General features: G+C 42.6%; 1 protein-coding gene across 4 annotated transcripts in view; it reads left to right on the top strand.

Moving 5' to 3' along the window:
* The window catches only part of PPIL3 (peptidylprolyl isomerase like 3), a 116919-nt gene that overhangs the window by 63437 nt on the left and 26732 nt on the right, over positions 1-26750 (top strand). For all 4 annotated transcript variants that reach the window (XM_044076646.1, XM_044076649.1, XM_044076647.1 and 1 more), the window contains 2 exons: positions 690-764; positions 2702-2795. In XM_044076646.1, the coding sequence (XP_043932581.1) occupies positions 690-764; positions 2702-2795 (169 nt within the window). The remainder of the gene's footprint in view (positions 1-689; positions 765-2701; positions 2796-26750) is intronic.

Below are 26750 nucleotides of genomic sequence, written 5' to 3'. Positions count from 1 at the left end.
GTAACTTCATCACCGTGTCACAGCAACCTTTTATTTTGGTGTCTCCTCTTGCGTATCTCTGTCTGAGTCTGTCAGTAGCCCCTGTTCTCTCCTTCATATATTTTTGCAGTGAATGTAAAGTGCCCAACCAAGAAACTGCATACATGACCCAGCGTAGAATGCGGTTGCGAGAATACGCAAGTATCGGCAAAACCTTCAGCAAAACATTAATTTTTCAAATGTTGAAGTCATGACCCTGCCTAAACAAACTTCAGTGTAAATGAAAACAGTGTCTGCTTGGTTTTCCTTACATTTTCGGTACCATGCAGACATCAGAAAGCAAACTGTATTACCGCAAAAATGTGGTTGCGATAATACGCAAGTACTCAAAAATTTTTGAGATTCCTAGAGGGATGGTAAAAGATGGCATATCTCCCTCATGATAGCTGGCTGCATTGCTATAGTACTTCAAGTAGACCCAGTCTCTGTCTTGTGTCTTCCTCCTTTAATGCAAAGGTGATTTTTGAATGACAGTGCATTATGCATGAAAAAGCTGACTTTTTAAGGGTGAGTGAGTCTTGAATAATTCATATATTTATTGAAACTTCCAGTCCGATCCATTTAGGAACTTTGTATCTTTTCCCATAACATGTAGTAACTCTGTGAATGTTCTTTATTTTTATTTTTACTTACTTATTTACTTTTTGTAGGCTGTGACACTGCATACTGACTTGGGGGAAATTAAAATAGAACTTTTCTGTGAAAGAGCACCAAAGGCATGTGAGGTGAGTTTCTTGAATCACATTCTTGGCAGATTTGCTGTCCATCTCTAGACCTGCTTCAGCATGATTATTGATTTTACTACATTACAAACTGGACTCTCCAAAACTTGTATTCTGGTTTTGTAAAATTGTGAGGCATATAAATGAAGGAGCAAGGCGTAAGAATCATGTCATTATTTTATAAATGGGGAGGCTGTCATTTTTTTAAGGATGACCTGTTTCTTGTGTGTACACAGCACAGTGGCCGTGCTTGTGGCGCAAGTGCTCACAATGTGTGTTTTAATGTGAAGTGTATTCTTGGCAGAGATATTGCACTCTGCATAAATGTTTTAAATGCTTTGCTTTCATTACAGTTCGCTATATCCTGTAGCTTGACATACAGTCTGTCATCAGTCACTTGTCTGATGCAGTCCCGTGAGTGTCTAGGATAGATGATCACACATTTTTAGAGTTTTCTTACCAGTTAATCATTATCACTTCTTTTACAGGAAAGCTCAGGTTTGTAAGTAATAGCAAGTGACTTGTTGCCTCCTTCCTACCTGCAGCATCTTTTGTGGCTTGTTTTCAGTGTTCTGCCATCTTGGTTTATGTGGTAATTTGCAGCTTTATTTATAGTCAACAAAATTGTGTCCTTGTCTACTGTTATGGATCATTCATTCATCAAGAATGAAATATCACTGCAAGGATATTTGAATGTTCGACTTTGGCTGCACTGTGTTTTGAACCCATTTTTAGAAGGGGAAACCTAGTCATTCAGTTGGGACCAAATCAAGTAAAGTGGCATTTGCCATTGCTTCTCTTGTGTAACCTGTGACTTCTACCAGAGATTCAGTGAACTCTGAAGCCAGCAGTGACTTTCATGCCATGTCCTACATTGGAATTTAAGAAGCAAAATAATGGCTTGAAAGTCATGCTGCAGTACAAGGTACTTACATCCTCTATTGACACACCTACCAGGTGGCCAGATGCAATGACATGCCCCACCCCACCCATCCCAGTCATTCCGGTCCCATTTCTGTGCCCTACCCCCCAACCTTTCTTCAACATATTTTATTTAAGAAATTTCTTTAAAACTTTAGTAAACTATTGCTACAAAGGTAGCAGACAGTTGCTATAATTTATACCCTGCCTGCATGATGAGCTACAGTGTTCAGGTTTTAGTTAGAAAACATATATATTTTTTTTGTTTTACTTTTAAACTGTAGCAAACTGTATGCTACAATGTAGTAATTAGTTGCTGTAGTTTAGATCACACACGAAGCACTACAGCCAGTATTACATTAAAGAGGGAGCATTACAGCCAGTATTACATTAAAGAGGGATCAGGATCAGCTGATTGTGCCCCCCCCCCCACAAAACTTTGCGCCCAGGACAATTGCCCCTCTCACCCAATCCAGCTACACTTCTACAGCAGGAAGTGAGTCCTTAGTGCAAGAAAATGTGAAGGGGTCCTTAGAGTTAGGGAGTGGAAGGGGTTAGGTTTAGGGAGCAGGGAGAGAGTTGTAAGATTAGGGAGCAAGAGTGGACCATAGGGTTAGGGAGCTGGAGGGGGGGGTCTTAGTGTTGGAGAATAGGAGGGGAGTTTTAGGGTTAGATTTCGAGTTCTGGGAGGGCTACAGGAGCTTACTAGTTAACATGAGTTAATGGGAGTTCAATCACTTCCATATTCAAGCAAGTGCATTGTGAGCATACAGCACTTACATGCTCACAGTAGACCCATAGTTTTAGTAGAAAAGGTGTATGGGGATCAGTAGCATTGCAGTGTTATGCCTAATGGGGTGAAACAAGAGACAGAGTTATGTATCAAAAAGCAGAAGCTGAAATACAAGGTTTGAAAAGTACTTTCCTTTATAAACTGAAGACTTATTTAGTTTTGAACGATACTGTTGTACTGACTAATGCCTTATGAAAAAGTAATCATGTTTATTTTTGACCCTTAGAATTTTCTAGCCCTTTGTGCCAGTGACTACTACAATGGTTGTGTATTCCTCAGAAACATCAAGGGATTCATTGTGCAGACAGGGGATCCATCAGGTAATGTTTCAGTTATAGGTCATCAATTGATGATTCAGGGACTTGTTATAAGAATCAACACTGCATTTGTTCCCATTATACTTAATTTTCTGTTACCTGTGTTTTTTGCCTTCTTTTTCCCATTCATGGACAACATGTTTGCAGCTGTCAATGACTCTGTAGTCTGTACTGAGTGGACAGGTTATTAAGAAGCATACCAGAGGATTATTTTCTTTTCTATTGCAGTCTCACAGCAGCTTCCAGAGACTGCTCAGTGAACAGTAGAAAGTATGGATCACTAGTTATATCACTGCAAATTTTCTTTAAAGGTATATTCCACCCCTTAATGCAGTTAACCTTATCCCATAGTTTTTTTTCCCTGTAATATCACCTAAATGTTTAGTGGTCCAAATACCTTTCACTGTTTTTCATTTCCATTTGTTGTTTTCCCACATATTTTAAAGTATTCATGTCTCACTTTATAAAAAAAAGTTCTCAGCCTGCAAGACTTAAGCTAGACAGCTGAAATGCTGTAGTTATCACTGTTAGTCACAGCCCTCACTTTTACATCCTTATGCTGTGTCTTGCTGAGATCAGTGCAAGTGCTATAAACCATAAACTGCCAGCTTAAATGGAACTCCTTTTTGAAATAGTTATCAGTTGAAGTCTTTATGTGAAGAACAGGGATGAGTTGTATTGCAGCACTGCAGACATGACCTGGTGTAAATGCTGTCATCATTGCCCATTGAAGTGTTGCTTTTATCCTCTTAACTCTACAGAATTAATCACATTGAGAACTACATGCAACTGCCATTTGCCTTACTACCTTTGCAAGTGACAGCTGTCAGCACATATGAATGAGATGAGCTGATAACCCTCATACCTAGCAAGTGTGTAAGGAATGTTCTAAGGTCTACAGCTTTGAAACTTCATTGTTTAGTAATGGAGAAGATGTAAGTGGACAGTAAAAGGTAGGCTATTTGCCAGAATTCATTTAGCAAAAGTAAGAGTTCTTCAGTTAAAAAGAAGCACTATCACTGCTTTCAGTAGTCTCTTTTCGAAAGAAAGCACTGATTTACAACATTATCATTGTAACTAAACGAAAAAGAAAATGATAATTTCTAGCCTTTGTCAAATTATAGCTATGATTTCTAGCCTTTGTAATAGTATAGGTACCCAAACTGCTTTCTGAGAAGACAAGTCAGTATATGGACTGAAAAACAAATTCACATCAGTATGGCCGGCCTTGTGATAGTAATTAAAATATGATAAACCGGGTGAGTCTGAAACATCAGCAGTGCTTAGAGTGATGAAAAATGTATGTTTTCTCTTTCATGGTGGAGTTTTTCTTGTATATTTGACCAGAGTGGAGAATTTTAATGTTGTATTGGTCTACTGAAAATAAAGTCCCAGAAGGATTGCTTTCTTTTCAATGATGCTGGATCAGTGCTGCTTGCAAACTGACAGTAGTATATGGCAGAGGTGTTTTTTTTTTTTTTTTTGTAATGCCTGTCCATTACTTGATTGAAAGGAAAACCAGAGATATAAGTACTAATCCCTTTTTCTGTTTTTGATGTCTGTCTATCTGTCATGCATCCTGCTACTCTCTGATATGGGGCAATGACAACTTTTATACATATGGGAGTTAGGGCATTTATTTTCTGCATTACAGTGTCTACATTGTTTAAAATGGGGGTGATACAGTGGACTTGGCTTAAAGTGTCACCTGCTTATACAAATAATTACTACTCTGAAACCTTGGCACCATCATGAGCTTGATAAGCCCAAGTCCCGCACTCGTACTAGAGCCTGACAGGGTACCCCTACCCCCCTGAGAGATTCAAATAGGCAATCATTGCTTGCCTCCACACTTGACCAGCTTTTGGCTCCCAAGACTCTACTCTGCATCAGCTGAGGAAGCAGATGCCATATCCCTGTGTCAGCAGGAACAGCTTAATACTAATTGTTTTCATGCATATAATTTTAGTTCTGCATCCAACTATTGACTTAAAGAATGACACATCACATTAAATATCGAATCACTTGTTCACATTTATTAACAACGTGACAATGAGATCCTTGTTTTAGTTTCTAGTGGAAGCTTATACCCCCCCCCCCCGCCTGTGTGCTCTCTGACTTTTGAAGCTTCTCTCGATGGGTTAAACACTCTGTGGTCATCCCTCGCCCAACAGACTTGCCCAGCAAAATACCTTGTGAATGTGTTATAAATCTGCTTACGTTACCTGCCTGAAACAGCTTCAAAAACAAACTAAAAACCACAGCTTTCTAGCTCAACTTTAGGTGTTCCTTCTGCTGTAATACATCTACACTTTGAATGTGTTTTTAAGACTATCTGTTTTTTTTTTTTTTTTTTAAAGTGAACTGCTCCTTATTTAAAGCATTACTAAAGGGTAGGTGGGCACACGCAGGTTAGTTTTTCTGGCTGTAGTAACTTAGTTTGGCCACCAGGAGGCAGCACAATGCCAGCAGTCTACCATATTCCTTGTTGTTTTAACTAACAGTAGTACCAATAGCTTTTAGTTTAATGTTGTTTTAACTCTCAGTAGTTCCAGTATATGTAGGTTTAATGTTGCCAGCCACATTCTAGAGTGCTATTTAACCCCTAGTATGTCTTCTGTACCCTTTGCCTCCTGTTTTTAAATTTCCATCTCTGGCTTTGCATCCTTTCTGATTGTTATTTTCGGTGCTGTTTCACACTACTGACCTGGCCCTGCCTGCTCTGCTCAGGCTCACTCCACTCCCCTACCCCCATTCCCACCCACCCCATTACAATTTATTTATTATTTATTTTACATTTGTTGACCAGCAGTGTCCGGCTGAGCTATTGCCCTTTTTCATCGCAGGCCCGGGGAGAAAAGCACCACAGATATACAATGCAATAAAAATAGCAATGCAGATACATTTCAATAAAAATGGCAATAGAGAATTTTGGTAGTTTAAAATACGTAAGCTACATACATGTATATTGTTGACGGATAAAACAGTACTATAAACAAAAAGGAGAATGTTAAAGTAGAATACGTTGTATGTTTTGGTTTAAAAAGAGTTGAGTAAATATAAGGTTTTGTATGCAGAGTAGCAGAAACTTAAAAGGTTATGTAAGAATTTCAGGGAGCAGAGTATAGAAGCTTTGGAGGTTGGATAGGAAGCATAGGATGTAGTAGTTAATGGTAAGTATTTGTTTGACTGTATTATAGAAGGCAGGTAATAATCAGGGAGGGTGAGTGCAATGGCAGGACCAGTGTTTTTTAAAGTGGTCTTTGGTTGCTAGCTTAAATTGTTTGGGGTGAATTGGGGACCTTATTTCTAGTGGGAGTTTGTTCCATGCAATAGAGGGATGGTAGCTATATAAGTTGCACCCTGTGTTGGACTTGGGTTTATGGATTTTTTTGTAGTTCTTGGGTTGACCTTCAGAGGCCACAGTAGGGGAGTAGTGAGAGATGAGAGAAGATAGACTTGGGCAGAAATCAGGCTGATATAGGATGGAGTATATGATTTGGAGTTGAGATTGTAGAAACAGATGAGGTAGTCCAGGCCATTTCGGGTATTTTAGTGAGAGACAGTGGTGAGATTTGGTTGTTGAGCTGCAAATCTAGCTACTTTGTGGTAGGTTGATTCTAATTTGGTAAGTAGGGAGGAGTTCAGATTTGTGAGTATTTGGGAACAATAGGCTAATCATGGTAGAATGTAGGCATGGGTACCATTGTTAATGTGAAGATTGAATTTTAGTTGGTCGTTAATGGTAATGCCAGGGAGTTTTGTGCTAGTTTCGACTTCTATAGGAGTATTATTTAAGGACCTTATGGAGAAGGAAAGTTTTTAATATGGTTTGCAGATTTAGGTAGAAAAAGTAGTAATTTTGTTTTCTTAGGGTTGAGGATGAGCTGATTATTAGTGAACCATGTCTCTACTGAGTTGAAAGATGTCTGGGTATTTGTTTGGAGTTCTAAGGGGAAATTAGCAATAGTTATCGTGTGTATTGGACAATGTTAGAATGAGGACAAGAGGAGTGGAGTGAGTTGGTGAAGATATTAAAAGTAGAGGTCCAAGAACGGAACCTTGGGGAACACCAGTTCTTACTGAGAGAGGGATAGATAGTGCTATCAGAGAGATAGCTAGAGAACCATGCAACTGTATCAAGGTTAGAGCTTAGGTCTATAAGTTTACTAAGTAGCAGTGTGTGTGAGAGTATCAAAAGCCTTAGAAAGGTCAAGGAATAGACAGGATATAAGTTTGTGATAATCTTTAGCCAGGGCTAAGGTGTTGAGAAATGATAGTAGAGCTGTGGTTGTACTATGCTTGGGATGAAAGCCATGCTGTGTTGGAGTGACGTTTTTCATGTAAGTGATCATGCATAACTATTCTGTATACATTTCTCAAGGATTTTGGAGAGAGGGGAGAGGATAGTAATAGGTCTGAAAATAGATATTTCTGTGGAGTTACCTCCTTTATGAATGGGAAGAGTGTAAAACTGTTTTCCAGATAGAAGGAACTTTAGACTCCGAGATGGAGTGATTGATTAGTATAGATAGAGGCACAGCAAGGGAGTATGCAGCAATCTGGAGAAAGTAAGAAGGAATATTGTCTGCTAATACAGAGCATGGTTTGAGCTTTGAGAGCAGAGTTCTGATATAGTCAGTGGAGACAGATTTGTGAGGGAAGGAGTTTATTGAGATAGTGGTTGAGGGGTGTATAGTGAGGTTTGAAGTGTTGCTGGAGAGTTTGGGGTTAAGTAGTTTGGAAATAGATTCGATAAAGTAGGTGTTTAAGGTTTTGGCAGTTTCTTCAGGTGACTTGTCAGGACATGGGTTTAGTGAAGTTGGGTTACCTGGGTGTAGTGTTTGGTTTACAGCATTCCAGAATTTTTTTTGATCAGATTTTAATGTTTTGGAGGGATTATAATAAGTCTTTTTTTTTTTTTGTCTCTTTTTTTTTTTTTGTCTGATTTCTAAGTTCTTTATACTTTAGGTGGTCAGCTGGAAGTTTGGTTTGTACTTATGATGTTAAGTTGTCAATCTCGCCTTCATTCTTGTCGGATGGGTTCGGAGCCAATCCTCGGCTCCGACTCGGCACTTGCTAAGCTCGAGAGTCACTTTTACCAGCTCGAGGCAGCCCCATATCCCATGATGCAAGGCGGTATATACCCAGATCTCGTTTGCCGCTTCGCTTATGAGGTACTCCTTTTGCCAGCTCGTGGTAAGTAAATCTTTTTACTGTTAGACTCCCCAATCCTACCTTTTCTTAATATTTTTAGTATAATTGTCACTTGTACGTAGTTCTAGGGTCTCTAAGCCTTTTTCCCGTTTTCCCTACTTGTTTTTATTTAGTCAGGCCTTCTTTCCCTACCCATCCCTGTCAGGGTGTGTGTGTGGGTTTATATATATATATATATATATATATATATATATATATATATATATATATATATATATATTCCCCTTTATTTTTAAATTTAAAATTAAAAAAGTTTAATTTTCTGACTGGGACTGTGTGAGTCTAGGTGTGTGTGTACTCACTATGTCAAAGGAACAGAGGGTCTCGGGCTTCAAGAAGTGTGACTCGTGCTGTCAGAAGATGTCTCTGACAGACGGTCACACTTCTTGTATCTACTGCCTGGGACCTCTCCACCTGCAGGACTCCTGTGCTATCTGTCATTCCTTCAGCCAGAGAGTCCTGCAGGAAAGGAGAAACAAATTGATATTAAGAGGGCTTCTTAAACCGGAGGGCTCCCCGGCCAAATCGGCTCCGGGCAAACCCTCTAAGACCACCAAGGCCCAGGCTTCTGTTTCTAAGCCTTCGGCCTCGGCTCCGACACCTTTGGAGTCGAGATCGGCTCCGGCTGGAGCCGATCCTTTTTTGGCTAAAACTTTGGCACCGATGGCTATCGGTGCCGACACTTTGACTGTCACATTGGTGTCTGCTCCGACCGGCTCTAACCACCATGTGGCTAAGGCTTCAGTATTGGCGCCGACCGGCTCCAATACCATTATTTCCTTGCCTGTATCGGCTCCGTCTGGAGCCGAGGGTTCGTCGGCTCCGATGGTTCCTTCGAGGAAGAGGTCCAGGTCTCCCTCTTTGGAACCGATACTGTCGGCTCCGACCTCTCCTCTTCTCTCTGAGCGGAGCCATCGGAGCCGATCATCTAGGTCTTCCAGGCTGTCAGACCACGATTTGGAGAGAGTGGTAAGCAGATTGTTAAAATCACAGGCACTAGCCCAAATGCTTCATAGTCCGTCTCAACAGACGACTACTAGTCCACACCCTCTTCAAGTTCCTCCTTCGACTCTCCTCCAGAGCTCGGAGCCAGAGTCTATGGGATTAGTCACTGCTACGGCTGCGGGGCAGATACCACCCCTTTCTGCTCCTTCAGCTTCTACTCTTATCTCCTCCTCGAGACCTTCGTTGGAGGGATCCGGTGGTCGGGCTTCCCTGGTCTGCTCCAAGGGGGTGAGTGGCATCGGACCCTTGTCCGACCCTGCTCTTCCCCTCGGGGCTTCGGCCTTGGTGAGCTCTGCCCCGACATCTGCCTCGGAGCCTTCCCTCTCGGTGGACCCGGGAGCTCCTGTCTCTTCAGAGCGGGGTCTCTCGGATCTCCCTGGCAGGGGAGCCTTCGAGGTGATGAGGAGTGTGCTGGCCCCTGGGCTCAGTCAGCAGTCTATCCCCTTAGCTCCTCCCTCTATGGTGCCTGTAGATGTCTCTTCCCACTCTCTTGCTCCCGGACTGAGAGATCCACCGCCTCAGGTTTCCCCACTGGGAAGAACCCCCTCTTCCGAGGATTCTCCTGATCCTTCAGGAGATCCTCCGCGTAAGAGGACCTGTAAGAGGAAGCACCTAGACTCCCCTGAGTCTACAACTTCAGATACCGACTTAGATGAGTCGGAGGGGTCCCCAAGATCCCCCTCTGAGGATGTCTCTTTTTCAGACATCCTAGAACTCCTAAAACAGAGGGGAAACTGGCCCTCCATAAATCCCTCCGAGGATGAGTCGGTATACCTAGAGGCGTTTGGATCTCAACCCTCCACCTCCTGGATGTCTCCGCCTTTTGACCCCCTCATGGAGGTAATAGCTCGGAAGGCGTGGGCATCTCCTGATTCCGTAGAACCAGTTCCCAGGAGGCCTTCTAAATTTATTACAGCCCCTTCCGAAAAGCAATTCCTTACAGAAGGTGTCCCTGTTGATGCCATGGTGGTGGCGGCTGCCACTAAGAAGGAACTTGCAGATCCTTCCGTACCAGTCCATCCTCCTAACAAAGATTCTAGGACCATGGACAGGTGTATGGTAAGCGGATGTTTTCTTCAGCGACCTTTGCTATGCGTTCGCTGAATTACTTATGTCACTTCACCAGACTTCAAAGGGACATCCTTAAAGAATTAGGTGAAGTAGTACAGGATTCTACAGCTCCAGGGGCTCAGGACAAGATTGCTTCTCCGCTAGGAATCCTTAATTCCATAGCCAACTCCTCCATGCGGCTGATTTCGTATGCAGCAGATGGAGCGAGTAGAGCTGCAGGGACAGGAGTGGCGCTTAGGCGTCAGTCCTGGATGCGGCTCTGTAATTTTGCAGATCCCTTTAAGGCATCCTTCACAAACTCTCCCTTCGATGGATCAACATTGTTTGGTCCTCAGGTGAAGGATACGTTGACCAGGTGTGAGCAAGACGGCAAGACTCTCTCTGCCGTAGGGGTCCGTTTTTCCACCCCTTCTAAGCCTTACCCTAAAGGACAGAAGGGCGGAAAGATGTGGTTCCGTAAATCTCAGGGAGTCACGCCGGGTACACGTGGTCAGTTTACCCCTAGAGTCAGAGGGGGTAATAATAACAGACGCCGCCCTAGGGGCAGAGGGGGTCCACAAAACCAGGGAAGCAGAGAGCCTCTCTGACAAGCCCTTCCAGCATCCCTGAGGTGTTGCCCGACTGTCCATCCTTGGAGGCAGTCGGGGGAAGATTATCGCTGTACCCAGAAGCCTGGCGTTCCCTCTCTCAAGACAAATGGGCACAGTCGATCATATCCGAGGGTTACAAGATTCCTTTCGAGGAAAGTCCCTTCTCTCTCAAAGATTCCCTTCCAGATGTTCCACCCGCTCTAAGGGAAATTGCAAAATTAGAAGTATCAAAACTTCTACACAAAAGGGCCATTCAGCCAGTTACAACAGACCATTCAGAGCCCGGAATCTACTCCAGGTTCTTTTTGGTTCCCAAAAAGACGGGAGATTGGAGACCAATATTGGACCTCAGCAGACTCAACAAGTCTGTGAAAGACAAGATTTCGGATGGTGTCACTTCAGTCGATTTTGCCCTTTCTGGGCAAAGACAACTGGATGTGCTCAATAGACCTTCAGGGTGCGTACTAAAAAATCCACAGACGCTCCAGAAGGTTTCTCCGCTTTCAGCTGGGGTCCAGTCATTACCAGTTCAGAGCCCTGCCCTTTGGTCTCACTACAGCCCCCAGACTGTTCACCAAATGTATGGCAGTGGTCACGGCTCACCTGAGACGTCAAGGATTCCAGGTGTTTTCGTATCTCGACGACTGGCTCCTCTCAGCCACCACCAGGCATCAACTTCTCCAAGCCAGAGATTACACCCTAAATCTCTGCACTCATTTAGGAATTTCTGTCAACTACGAAAAATCATCCTTATTGCCCTGCCAATCTATTACTTTTATAGGCGCAAATTTAGACACTGTCCGGATGTCAGCAAACCTCACAAGCAACAGAATCCTAGATATCCAAAACCATGTGCGGATCATCCTTGCCAGCAAAAAGGTGCAAGCCAGATTAGTCCTAAAGGTATTGGGCCTCATGGCAGCTGCCATTACTCTTCTTCCTTTGGCCCGCTTTTACATGCGTCTCCTTCAATGGATGTTGTTCACCCAATGGTCCTACCAACAACTCCCCATGCGTCATCAAATTCTGGTGACACAAGCTTGCAAAAACCATCTATCCTGGTGGATTTCTTCTCCCCAGGTTCATCAGGGCAGACCCTTTGTTTCCCCGGCCCCGGTAGCCACAGTCACTACGGACGCCTCCCTGATCGGGTGGGGGGTCATTATCAGGACAGGATGGTTCATGGGACGTGGCAACCGTTCGAATACCACCTGCACATAAATGTCCTAGAGATGAGAGCAGTGCTTTTAACGTTGCATGCCCTCAACGACTTTCTTCCCTTGGGAACAATTGCAGTTCACACGGACAATATATCAACAAGCAGGGCGGAACCAAGTCCTACCCCTTGTGTCGAGAAGCTCTCAGACTTTGGCAATGGGCGATCTCCTCTCATCGGTTTCTGGTAGCAATGCATATCCCTGGGAAAACCAACATTTTAGCGGACAGATTGAGCAGAGCTATTCTCATGCCTCACGAGTGGTCTCTCAAACAATCTTTAGTGGAGGAGATTTTTCAAGAATGGGGCCACCCATGTTGCGATCTTTTTGCTACTCCCCAAAACAGCAAATGCCCAGACTTCTTCTCTCTCTTCCCACTTCCAGGCCATCCCCCCAGAGACGCTCTTACCCAAGATTGGCCCCAGGGACTTCTTTATGCCTTTCCTCCCTTTCCTTTGATACCACAGGTACTCCAGAAAGCTACCGTTTTGAGAGCCAAAATGATTCTCATTGCCCCGTATTGGCCTCGACAAATTTGGTTTCCGTTCCTCCATCGTCACCTCTTGGCGCAGCCGTCGCATCTGGACCCAGTGCCAGATCTTCTTCTGATCCACAAATCGGGTCAGCTGCATCCATTCCTTCTCTCAACCTCACAACTTGGTTGCTCCACTTCCTTCCTTAGCCAGGCTTCCTATGATCTCTAACCCTTTTAGGGATATCATAGTGGCTTCCCTTAAATCCTCTACTAGAAGGATTTACACTAGCAAGTAGAAACGTTTCTCCCTTTGGGTGAAATCAAGGAATATAGATCCCTTTACTGCCCCTGTTCATGCAGTTTTGGATTTTTTAGCGGAAATCTTTCACTCGAGTTCTTCAGCTTCCACTGTCAAAGTTCATTTAGCTGCGATCTTGAACTTTCATGTCTGGTTTGCAGACCACAACATTATGTCCCGCAGGCTTTGTAAAGCTTTTCTAAGAGGAGTTTTTCTCCTTAATCCTTCTGTCAGGAGCCCTCCTCCTCAATGGGACCTAAATCTAGTGCTGACATCTTTAATTCTTCTTCCCTTCGAGCCAGCTGTTTCATGTTCTCTAAAGTTTCTTTCATGAAAGACGCTCTTCCTTGTCGCTATTACCTCGGCTAGGAGAGTGTCAGAACTGCATGCCCTCTCTGTTCGTCCCCCATATTTGGTCTTCCACAAGGACAGAGTATCCTTGAGAACTAATCCTTCCTTTTTGCCCAAGGTTGCTTCAAAAACAAATTTAAACCAATCTATTGATCTCCCTGTATTTTTCCCCAATTACTCCAACAGATCGGAACAAAAATTACATTATCTTGATGTTCACCGCCAACTCCGATATTATTTGGACAAAACAAAACAATTCAGAAAGTCTGATCAACTCTTTCTTTCTTATGCTGAGAATAAGAAAGGCCTTCCTGTTTCCAAAGTGACCTTGTCTAGATGGCTTTCTTCCACCATATCCGAAATCTATCAACTTAGGGGCAAACAGCTGTGCTCAAAACCAAAGGCACATTCCACCAGAAGCTTAGCCACTTCCACAGCTTTTCAGGCTAGACTTCCCTTAAATACCATTTGTGCAGCAGCCACTTGGGCCACTCCTCATACCTTTGTTTCTCATTACAAATTAGATTTGGCCTCCAGGGATAGAGCCAGTTTTGGTTCTACGGTTCTCAAGAGTCTGTTCCATTGAGCCACCCAGGATAGAGGTGCTAGGGACGCGGTCCCATCCAGCAAGAATGAAGGCGAGAAACATTTAGAAGTTATGTACCTACCATAACGTTCCATGTTAGTTGTCTTCTCTCGCCTTCTTTCTTGCGACCCTCCCTCCTGCCCCCTTGCCTGGACAGACTTTGATCTCCCTTGTCAGGAAGATTGCTTCTTTGGGCACCAGTTAGTTATCTGGGTTCCCATTATAGCCCTTTTTGTTTAGGCTAATTGCTCTTCTTTCCTTAGTGGAAAGTTTTTTGTGCTAGGTGTTTTCCCTATAAGTACCAAACGAGATCTGGGTATATACCGCCTTGCATCATGGGATATGGGGCTGCCTCGAGCTGGTAAAAGTGACTCTCGAGCTTAGCAAGTGCCGAGTCGGAGCCGAGGATCGGCTCTGAACCCATCCAGCAAGAAAGAAGGCGAGAGAAGACAACTAACATGGAACGTTATGGTAGGTACATAACTTCTAATTTTCCATGCCCTATCTCTGGATTTCATAAGGGTACGGGTAGTTTTAGGTAGCCAGGGTGAAATGTTTGCCTTTAATCTAACTTTTCTCAGTGGGTCTAGAGAATTTAAAATATTTAGGAAATTTTAGTTGAAGGCATTTACTGCTTTACTGAGTGGGAGCTGAGTAAAGAAATTCCAGTCAATTCTAGAGAGGAGGGTTTTAAAGTTGTCTGGGTTAAAGGTTGAAAGTTTGCAGCAGGTGATAAGCCAATGTGGTCTGGGGAGGTGGGTAATGTATCGTAGCACTTTTATAGGTGAGTTGGTCGCTCAGGGCATCAGGTAGAGTTTCAAGGTTATGGTATTTGCTGGGGTTAGAAATCCAATCTATCAAGGAGCTTGAAGAATGAAAGTTATTAGTATGGGTAGGTTTGGAGATTAGTTGTGTAAATCCATGGAGGTTTGTGTTCTGGAGGGTTTGGATTATTAGGGCTATGCCAGTTAATGTTTACATCCCCAAGAGGGATAGTTTCATTAGGAAAATTTAGGGAGAGAGATGACAGTATACTTTCCATTAAATGGATGTTGTTCCCTGGTGGAATGTATATGGCTGCTACTGTGATGATAGTAAAGTCATTGGGTTTGAGGTTTGCTATTAATATTTCAGTAGGTGTAAAGGAGGGAATTGGTCCTTTAGGAAGGGAGAGAGTGAGGTAGTTGGAGTAAACTAAAGCAACACCTCCACCTTTTTTCTTTAAGCGATTTTGGTGTAGTATATTATAACTTGGAGGAAGAATGTCTATCTTGTTTTTGAGATTTAGGCCAAGTTTCTGTGACAGAGATAATGTCTGGGGTATGAAGAGATACCAAAGCATGAAACTGGCGTAGTTTGTTGAGTATACTTCGAGTATTGATAGAATAGAAGATTTTCTTTTTTGGTATGGATGGTTGATTAGAATTGGGGTGATATTTTGTGGGGTGTTAGGAGTAGTGGTAGGACCAGGGTTTGGGTGTGTATCACCTGACAGGTAGGACCAGGGTTTGGGTGTGTATCACCTGACAAGAGCAGAGTCCTTCGGAAGTCATAAGCTTTCATTTTTTGTGGGGTAGTTATGAGAAAGTATTTTGTTTTTATACTTTGATGTATTACGGTTGAAAGGAGGAGTTTTTTATTTTAGGGAGTAGTATATTCATTGGAAGGATAGATGCAGAGATGAGTTTGGGTTGCTGAGGGTAAGAAAAGCAGCTTTGGTGAGGTTAGGTGGGGTCTTCATGTATAGGGTTAAGACTGTGTAAGGTGATTTTTATGTTGGGTAGGAGAAGCAGTGCGGGTAGAAGTATGACAGGAATGATTAAGCCTGGCATGTTTGAAGAAGAGAAAAGGGCTTTAATAGGGTGAGTTGGTTTAGAGTTTGGGGAGGAGTTGTAAGGTAGGGAGAGAGTTTATAGTGGGTGTTGTGTAACAGGAAGGGGAGGGGTTTGATGGTTGGAAATGACCTGTGGTTGGGTATAAAGGAAATTACATGGGGGGTGAGAGGGGTGCAAAGTGAGCCCGAGTGCAGCGAGGGGGAATGGAGCAGGGCTACACCTGGGACAAAGTACAAAAAAAAAAAAAATCAGCCATTACAATCCCATGTCTGAGGAAGATAAACAGCCAGATTTAAGGGCAATTAGACAAGCTAGATTCTAAAGACAAACTTTTTTTTTTTTTCTGTTTTTATTTTTGTTTAAAAACAGGGAGCTGCAGTTCACTGAGCAGTATGAAATAATGTAGTTATGCCAGGGGTTTTAGAAAGGGACATGCAGTAAATTAGGAGTCGATATAGTACTATTTAAAAAGGAATGGAATATGGTATATGCGAGCACACTACTGGGGATTCCTATGCAGCAAGGGCAGAAAAGCTAAGTTAAAAGATGGTTAATGTTTGTTTATATATATATATATATATATATATATATATATATATATATATATATATATATATATATATAAATAAAATATATAGATGCTGTTCTTCTTTCGGCTTTTCCCCGGTTAGGGGTCGCCACAGCAGAACTCTGGTCCGCTAATGAATGGCAGTAGATTTTTTTTTTTACGGTGCTGAGGTGCCCGCCCAACCTTCAATGAAGGCACACCCATTTACGCATGTCTTTCGAATGCCACTCTACCGCAGGGAGGACATGCAGACTCCACACAGAAGGCACTCCAGCCGAGAATCGAACGGGAGAACCTCTTGCTGTGAGGTGGCAACGCTACCACTGAGCCACCGTGGCTTCATGTATAGATAATTTCCTTTATACCATCCTCTCCCCTACCCAACATCCACTGACAAACTACTTCCAGTCAGACTCCAAATACATCACTTCCTTCCCCAACTATTACACCCTGTCTATAACCTCTACACCCTCCATCAAAAATGAAACTCCTTATTACCACCTCATTCCTACCACATCTCTCTGCTCTAACCTCTTATCACTGACACCTTCCTTCTTTTATGTTCTCGTACCTCCTGTATCTTTGGCACTCATTCTGCACCTTCCTACTTTCATATTTCCCCAGCCCTTTTCAACCTCTCCACCTCTTCTCTTCACAAACTGTCTATATTGCAAATCCACCCTCCTACCTACAAATCCAAACCCAAGTTACACAAACTACGTCTGTGTACTACTGTACTCCCTCTTCCCACTAATAACTTACTCGCATCTGGGGATGTCCAACCCAACCCTGGCATCCCAACCCTGGCCCCTCCCCCTCTCCCCTCAATCAAACACCCCCTTTATCTTCTACCTCCCTTCCATCCTCAAACACCTCTCACCATACCCAGCTTCTTACACTAAACTCATCCATATCCAAGCACCTGGCAATATACTCTCTAGTACTAAGCTATGAACCTATGAACAAAATCACCAGTTTCCATCCCCGGATAACGCATACTAACCCTCACATCCTTTCCTCATCTGAAACCTGGCTTAAGCCACATATCACGAACAATGTAATTTTCCCACCAGGCTGTAATATCCAAAAAAAGCGGCTGGTGTAGCCATCCTCCACTTCAACAGCCTCAATATCTCACCTTTCTCCACTCCCATCCCTGACTTTCACCCAGCTGAACTCATCATCCTTAATTGCCACCGTAACCTCACAAAAAAATTAGTTGTTGCCGCCATCTATATCCCCTCCTGGAAACAATTTGTCCACTCTAGAGAATATCTTGTCCTAGTTTTCCCACAGTGTTTTCTATGAAACCCTCATCTTAGGCAATGTTAACCTAGATTGGTCTAAACTTAAAACTGACTCCGTAACTCAGCATCAACCTGCATGGTTTCCATCAACTGATATCTTCGTCCACACGCCTCCATAAAAACTCATCTTCTGGCTCTAATTGACTGGATACTCACCAACTTCCGTCACCACTACCACAACACCAGTACCCTACCAGGCTAACTTGGTGACTACCTCAGTCATTAAATACACCATCCAACCCCCCAAATCCCACCTTTGTAGAGATTGCCGAAAACTCTCTAATTTTAATGTAGTCCAATTCAACTCTGTTCTATCCACCATTGACTGGTCAATAATTAAACAAATCCCTCTCAGTGATGCAGTTACTAGGTTCAGTAGCATCTTCCTGAATACCCTGAACTCCCTTGCTCCTCTAGGAAGGTTAGAATAAAACCCAAGTCCCTTATGCTAAAAAGAGAGAGCTTGGAAAGCCTGGATCAAAACAAAGGAATTACTTCTGCTACATAATTAGACACCTCAGAAATCTTACAAAAATAACAATAATGACAAAGTCCTTTTTTTATAACTCTGCCCAATTCAATAGCAAATCCAACCCTCACAAGTTCTGGTATACTATTAACAAAATTCTCTCTCCAGGCTGTCCCTCAACTCCCTGTCCCTACCCAAATACATCTCCTCTGGAAACTGCTACTCTTCTCAATAAACACTATTGAAACCATTCAAACACCTTCCAACTGTAACACAACTTCTCTGCCTACCCCTCCCAATCCTTCTAACAAACAATTATTCTCTTTACATCCACTTCCTACTTCCTACATCAGATCTCTTCACAAACTCAAACCCTGCTCTCCCTCCACTGAAAATCTGCCTTCTACCTTCCTCAAACTTGCTGGTGACTCCATTGACTATCCAGTATATTTACTAATCAATAGATCTATTCAGGAATCCACTGTCCCTACCCTTTGAAAATCCTTTTTCACTATTCCCCTGCATAAAGGTGGAAACTCTACACACACATCTAACTACCGACCTATCGCTATTCTATCTCCCCTCTCTAAGATTCTCAAAAAATGTATCCACTCACAACTACTCAACTAGCTCCTCCAGCATAACCTCCTTACTCCCACTCAGCATGGTTTCCGTCCCAACCACAGCACAACTACTGTCCTCTTATCCTTTACACGTACCATTGCCGAGGCCCTAGGCAATAACAAACTCGTATCTTCTTGTAACCAAAAGCAGAACACCAACAAAAGATGAAAAAAATTCTCCGGCACAATGAAGGATATCCTTGTAATGTAGAAGCAGGCAGACCACTCGGATATTTCAAAAACTTTAATCCAACAGTTCGGAACATACGAAAAAGGCACAAACCAAAAACAATACCATAGAACAATTCGATTAAGCGCTTTCGTCTCCTTACAACGGAGACTTCATCAGAATGCATTTTTTAATTCAAAAAGGCTTTTTATACTCTCATTAATCAACAATCACCCTATTAGATTCTAGTAAGCCTTAAAGCTATAGCGCTGCTAAAACTTGTGCATATATTTACAATTGAATGTAATTCCATTGCAAGGCACACATATTGCATAGTATTCGTTCCAGGTGTTCACATATAACCCCCCCTACTAAACCCAACAAACAGAAATAAAACTAGGAACATCAAAACTACGAACATTCGAGTCAGTTATTGGCTGAATTACAAAATAAAATATATCATAAAGTGCAACTGCAGTGTCTCAGAAACCATTGACCTAAAAACTTGAATTCATAAGCATTTCTATATACACTTAATAGGAACACATAATTGAAAACTTGATTAAAAAAAAACATGCTTAAAAACTAATAACATGAATATACCTAAAAACTTAATAACTTAATAACGGGCTCGTAATTGGGAGCTGAGGAATAAAAACTAAACATTTCCTATCATGAAAAACAGGATTTAACAAGAACTCTTGAAAGTGTAAGCACTCTTGAAAATGTAAGAAGCCTAACCAATGGGATAGTCAACCGTAACCACAGCAAATGTGTATAACTTATATATCCCCTATACCTTATATAACTTTTTTAAGCTCAATTTTAGTTTCTCTATATACAACATAATGGATTCATAAGCAGGTTTTAAATAAGTTTTGACTAAATAAATGAATAGAATATTGACAAAATGAATAAATAAATATATAAATATATAAAAAATATATATAAATAAATAAATAAATATATGAAAGTATCAATGTTTCAATAAATGCAATATTATAAATACATACATATATCTATATCAATATTAAAATGTTAAATTACTAATAGCTGTACAGTTAAAACATGTATAATAAGTAATACCAGTGTACTTATTGTAACAACTTTTGTATATATACTGACTTGCTTATTTTGTTGTGTAACTATGCTTACTGCTCTATATTGTCTTGTGATTTTGTATTATCATGTGTTTTCATAATATCATGTGTTTTTATAATTTTAGGGTCCGCGGCCAATATTTTAAGTGCTGGAGTAATAGAAATGTGGTCATTTAAACCTTTTTCACAACATGCATTCAATTTTAGTTGCCAAATCATTTCTCTGTATTCCACCTTGGTTTCCCAGTCACCTCCTCTCTCCAAAGGTCCAACCACCACAAGAACCCAAAATTTAAAATCAGCTTTAACACATTTCATCACATGACCTTCCCAAAGCCTTTGAATACAGTCTCCCATCCCCTACTGCTATCTAAACTTCAATCTATCTTAGTCCTCCCTTGCCTGGTACTCTAGTTACTTATCCTGCAGGCAGCAATCTGTTAAATGGCTCTTTTCCACTTCTCCATTCATACCTGTCCCAACCGGGGTGCCACAAGGTTCCATCCTGGGTCCCCTCCTATTTATTTCTTTACCAGTGATCTCTATACTTCTCGTAAACAATCCTCCCTCGTCCAGTATGCAGACGACTCAACTCTCATCTCCATCTCAGTCCGTATCTGCAATCTCCACACTCTTACATAACGGGCCTTCCTATACACTGAACAGTGGTTGTCCTGGAATCTACTCATTCTGAACACTAAAAAGACCAAAACTCTCTTTTTCCCCTGCTCTCTCTCTCCCCTCAAATCCACCTTTACTATTACTTCCTCTAATAACACTGTTATCCAACCTGAAGCTCACACTAAACTCCTTGGGGTCATTAAAGATGATGAACTCTAATTCAACTTGCACATCCTCCAAAGTATAAAAAAGACTCGCCAGAAACTTGGTGTACTGTATCACAATAAAAAAATTCTAACTACAAATGCCAGACTCACCCTTGCACAAACTCTTCTCCTCCCCTCCCTTCTATATGCTGCCCCAGTACTCACCAACATCCAAACTACTACTTTAACTCCAACAAACTTACCACAAGATAGCTATATATATATATCACAAACTCTCCATACAATACACATCATTGCCTTGCCCTAAATACTCTGCACTGGTTAGAATTCCCCCCATCTTCTACTGCTGTCACAACTTCAAATGTTACACTTCATTCTTTACAAACCTTCATCCTGCCCTGCTCTCTCTTCCTTCATCTCTATCTACACTCCTCTGTGGACTCTCCATACCTCTAATCAGCAACTACTGCAAATCTAACAACCCAAAAAAAAATAGCTGGCAAACTCCTATATAAACACTCAAGTCACCCAAGCCTGGAACAAATTCCCAAGAAACATTTGTTCCATCATTCACCCATCCCACGTTAAAGAAAAACTCAAACTTCATCTGCTCATCTCCAAAATATGTCCTTGTCAAGCCCCTACTTAATCTCCCCACAACCCTACTGTATACCTTTTCAGTCCCTTCACATACAACTCCACTATTGTGGATACTTATTAAACTCTACAGTCAATACTGCTGGACGTTAACTCTTTTTGTAAATATGTAAATATATTTTTTAGTTTGTAAAAATATTGATATGTATATTTCATGTTTGCATTTCTGTTTTGTCTCTCTAACCTTTTCGTATAACTGATTTTGACCATATTTTTGACTCAAATGTTTGATTCTTTGTATAAACTGTTTGTGTTTTTTGGAGCTTTTCTCCTCGGGTCTCCACTGAAAATGGGCCACAAGCCCAGCTGGACCAACCCAGTTCCCAAATGTCAATAAATAAAATAAATAGTGTATTGGATGTCCTGTGTTACTTTGGGCCATTCCTGAAATAAAAGGGCCTAGCATATCGCAGTTTCTTGTGGCTGCACTGAGGTGAATTTTACATCCATAAACTGGGATCAAATTGCCATCCTGACCCTTTATTTATCATTTACAAAATTACAGTATTTGTGTAAAATGAACTCTCTTTTGCTGCCATTTAAGACTTTCTTGTCTTTTGATCATGCAGCATTCAGTGTTTTTACCACATGTTCATAGGTTCATACTAGGCTATCTGCCCTAGGGCATTTATAAGCCTAGCCAGAGTGTGTTTGGCTTTCGCCACCCATTTTAAATTAATTTTACTATGCCTTTTTTTGAGGTTAGTATACTGTGCCTCTGTCTAACAGTGACACAGAAGTGATAGCCGGGGTAAACCTACGATCTCCCATCCACTCATCAAGATTCCTCTTGAAGAGAGTCAATGTGGGACTCTGCCTAACCTGGACTGGGATTTTATTCCAGAGTGAAGGGAGCCTCTGGGTTATGAATCTGTCCCTCCAGCATGTCCTATTTATTTCAGTGCTGAGGCTCAAGTCTCTCAAGCGCGTAGCTCGATGGGATTTGGATTTTCTGAGGTGCAGCATGTCTATTAATTCCGGGTTGGACATGGCTTTATGCGTCAGGCACAGATCTCCTCTGAGCAGGCGGTATGCCACTGAGTAGAGCTGGAGTTTCTTTAACCAGGCAGCATATGGCATCTGTTTGAGCCCTTTGATCCTCTTGGTGAGGTACTTTTGGGGTCTTTCCAGTTGCTGCAGGTGTCTGGTAAGGTACATCCCAAAAGGGGCATTGTACTCAATTATGGGCCTGATGAGGGATGAGTAAAGAGGCACAATGACCTCCCCTGATCTAGATGTGAATCCCTTCATGATTAGGTGGGCTATATAAAATGTTTTTCTAACCACTTTGGCCACGTGGTTGTCAAATGAGAGATTGCTATCAACTTGAGTCCCTAGGCCCCTAATGACTTCTTCTGTACTTAATGGATTACCACCTATGTGGTAGTTTGTGGGCACTTTGTTTTTGCCAAAGGGGATGACTACACACTTTTTGGCGTTTAGCTTGAGGCCATGGCTCTGGCACCAGTTGTCTGTTTCTATGAGGCCCTTTTGGAGGATGCTTGTGTCGGCTGGAGAGTTGATTATGGCGCCCAGTTTGCAGTCATCTGCGAACTTGGTCAGCCACAGTCCTTCCGTGTTGGCCTGTACCGCCGAGAAATATATACCGAACAAGAGAGGTCCCAGGACTGAGCCTTGTGGGACGCCACTTGTAACTGGTTTGGAGTCTGACATGGCTCCAGCAATTCTAACCATGTGGGTTCTGTCCTTGAGCCAGTTTGCAACCCATCTAGTGACATAGGGGTTTATATTTAAGCTGGTGAGCTTATCTATAATGCCCGAGTGGGGTATTGTATCGAAGGCTTTTGCGAGGTCCAGGTAGGCTGTGTGGACCACCTTCCCCTCGTCAGTGGCCTTGGTGACTGTTTCAAAGAAATCGACCAGGTTTAAGAGGCAGGATCTGCCCTTAACAAAGCCAAACTGGGTAGGATCCAGTGTCTGTAGGTCCCCAATATCTTTATTTATGAGGTCCATGATGATCCTTTCCATAGCTTTGCAGACCAAGCTAGTCAGGCTTATGGGGCGATAGGATCCGTTGAGGCACCTCCTTTGTGGAGAGGGACCACTGTTGCTGTATGCCACTCTTTGGGTACATGTCCTGTAGTAAGGTTAAGATTGAACAGTAGTTTTATGTTTGGGTTTAGCTCTTCTTGGAGTTCATGTAGGACGCAGCCCGGGACACCATCTGGTCCCATTGATGCTGTGTTTTTTGCTTTGGCGAGGGCGGCTCTTACCTGAGTATCTGAGATGTCAGGGAGGCAGCACTCTGTTGGGATAGATATTTGCCCTTTTGGTGGGGGGGGGGGGGAGTTTGCACTGAACCTGTCAGCTAGGATGTTGGCAATGTCTGTGGGCTCGGTGTATTTTTTGTCATTTTGGACTAATTCTGAGCATATCTGGGAATTCCCACCCAGGTTCCTAACATAACTAAAGAAAGCCTTGTGATTATCCTTAGTGTCCTGTGCAATTTTTCTCTCGAAGCTGGCCTTAGACAATTTTATGAGTGCCCATAGTTTTTTGTTAATACTGATCAGACATGCCTTCCCTTTTTGGGATTTTGCTCTATCATGTAGTAGCTTCCTCCTTCTATTGTATAGTTTGTTTATGGCTGGGGTCCACCAGACAGGACGTCTGCCTTTGGAGGATTGGGTCTTGGTTTTATTTGTGATTGCATGATCCATGCATTCCTGAAGGTGTTCATAGAATGCGTTTATAAAGGATTCTGCGGTCTGGGCCATATTTCCCACAGGCCCGGGGGCTTTGAAGGATTTCACCTCGGTTTTGAGGTGTGTGAAATTTGCTTTAGAGAAGTTTTTCACTGTGGTTTTCTGGGCAGGGGGTGGGGTCGGGATGTGAATATCCAGTGAGATTAGTTTATGGTCTGATCTCACCAGTGAGGGATACACTGTCTGGAGCATAGTGTCCCCATGTTGGTGATGATCAGGTCCAGTATGTTTTCCCCTCTTGTGGGAGTGGTAACAAGTTGTTCCATAGCATTTGAGTTTATAAATTCTAGGAACCTTTGGGCTAGGGTGTTGGAGCTAGAGTAATGCTCCCAGTCTATGTTTGGGTAGTTGAAGTCGCCCAATATAATGGTGTTTGGAGGGACCTTCATATTTTCCAGTATTCTCAGGAAGGCCGAGTGGGGTTCCTGTGTTTGGGAAGGTGGTCTGTAGCAGGCTATAAACTGGAAGGCAGTTTTACCCACAGTTAGTTGCATATGGATAGTCTCTGATGCTTCGTGCTGTGCCACCAACGTGGAGGCGTGGGTATCTTTGACGAATATTGATACTCCCCCTCCTTTTGTGGTTCGTTCCAAGTTTTGGGGCCGAAAAGCATGGTATGAGGTATAACCTGGTAGTGCTGGGGTGCTCTCGGGAGCCTTGAACCAGGTTTCTGTTACTGCACAGATATCGATGTTCTCCATGCTAAGGAGAGTTTTGAGTGCGTGCATCTTAAGGTTTAGACTTCTGGCGTTGAGTAGCATTACTCTTAGTTTCTTATCCCTTGTGATACCTATGGAGGTGGGTTTGTCTTTTGAGCCTTGCCTAAAAAAGGCACTATGGGGGTAGCCAGAGCTTTTGCCAATATTCGAAAGCCCAGGGGTGACAGGTGCAAGCCGTCCCTAGCGAAGCATCGTGGCTTGTCGAGCATGTCATCCCAGGCTGACAGGCATTGGATCCCCTTTGAATGACACCAACACTTAAGCCAATTGTTGAAATTGATCATCTTGTCTTCATATTGTGGCATCATTCTTGGTGAGGGTAAGATGCTACTCAAGGTCAGGGTCATACCGGCCTGGGCTACATGCTCAGAGAGCTCCTCTGTCTCTTCATGTAGTCCAGGGAGGTATGTCTCAGGTCATTCACACCAGCATGGACAATGACTGAGTCATATTTGTACTTGCCTTGGAGTGACCTGAGAGCTTGTGTTTTGTGGCGGATCCTAGCGCCCGACAGGCAGCTCACCGTGACCTTCTTGTTCAGCCTGGTGAGCGGGATGTCAGTGTGCCTAATGATAAAGTCACCTATTACAAGTGTATCAGGTGTGTTGTTTAGCCTTAAGGGCTGTGACTGTTCGGCACACTGGCTTTGTGAGCAATGTGTTGCACGTGTTTTGTTTTGGTGTAGTGGTTGCTTGGGTGTCTGCTTTGGAGGTCTCTGCTGCTTAGGCAGATTTTTATTTAGAGCCTCAGAGTATGTTTTTGTGTGTTTGTGTTTGGTTTGTTGTTGTGGTAGGTCTATGTGAGACTGGAATTGTAGTGAGTGTGGTTTCCTTCTCCTCCTGACTGGTTGCGCCAGTACTGAGTTGAGAGAGCTTAGCCTCCAGTTTGGCTATATGGTTGCATCTCTCACATGTGTTGGAATTTGTTGGGAGGAGGAGAGGGTTGTCTGTGTACATGAAGCAGTTGTAACATTGCCTCAAGATTCCCAGATTCACCAGCTGGACCGGAGAGGAGATTGACAACTGACCTTTGGACATGCTAGAATAGTATTGGGAATTCCTTTATAATTGAAAAAAAGGGCCATTGGGGAACAAGGTATTCAAGGGGTGTTTGTGAGGGTGTAGTGCTTTTAATTTTTTAGACCTGACTTATATAATTGCTTTAGTGAGCAAGTGCCAGGTAACTTAAATGCAATGTGTTACAGGTAACTTAAATGCAAAAATGACAAACAGTAACTTTCTTTCAAGTGAAACAAGGAAATAAGTACAGTAAGCAATGCAGATATCACTAGGGATCCACAGAAGTGCTAAAAGGCCGCGTTTTAGGTGGAATTAGTGTTTCAGGGAAATAAACAACCACCACCATACAAATAAAGCTAGATTCAGCAGGCCTGGATCTAGTCTATGCTACAGCAAATAAGGTGTACCAATTTCAGTAAGAAACAGTTAGAATATGCAGGCACTATAAGCCTTTAACCAGAAATTCCCTGCTCAGAAGGGCAGAGTCCAGCCTCTCCTCCCACAAGAGTGCAGACTGCAATCCTTCTTAACGTAAAATAACTGGCCTGAAGCCCAAGTGCTTAAACCAGAACTAATACACTTTTAGAATAACAGACACTGAGCTCTCAATCAGCAGTTCCCGACTTAGAAGGATGTAAGCTACCTGTCCTGCCACCACAGTGCAGGCCACAAACCTTCCTAATGTAAAACAACTGGTCTGAAGCCCAAGTGCTTAATCCAAAAGACTTGGAAATGATAGCTACACTTTAAGCAAGTTACTACCAGCAGTAATAAATACAACTGAATACTTTAAAGAATGCCTGGATTAGTGCTCAAGTTATACAAACAAAGCTAGATTCAGCAGGCCTGGATCTATTCTATGCTACAGCAAACAAGGTGTACCAATTTCAGTAAGAAGCAGTTCAAATATGCAGGCACTATAAGCTTTAACCAGAAATTCCCAGCTCAGAAGGACAGAATCCAGCCTCTCCTCCCACAAGAGTGCAGAACACGAACCCTCTTAATGTAAAATAACTGGCCTCAAGCCCAAGTGCTTAAACCAGAATTAATACACTTTTAGAATGACAGACACTGAGCCCTCAATCAGCAGTTCCCAACTTAGAAGGATGTAAGCTACCTGTTCTGCCACTACAGTGCAGACCACAAACCTTCTTAATGAAAAACTGGT

This window comes from Protopterus annectens, chromosome 7.part0, assembly GCF_019279795.1.
Source record: "Protopterus annectens isolate FY-2018-M chromosome 7.part0, PAN1.0, whole genome shotgun sequence".
In the NCBI taxonomy this organism is placed as follows: Eukaryota; Metazoa; Chordata; order Ceratodontiformes; family Protopteridae; genus Protopterus; species Protopterus annectens.
This window is presented reverse-complemented; position numbering and strand designations above follow the sequence as displayed.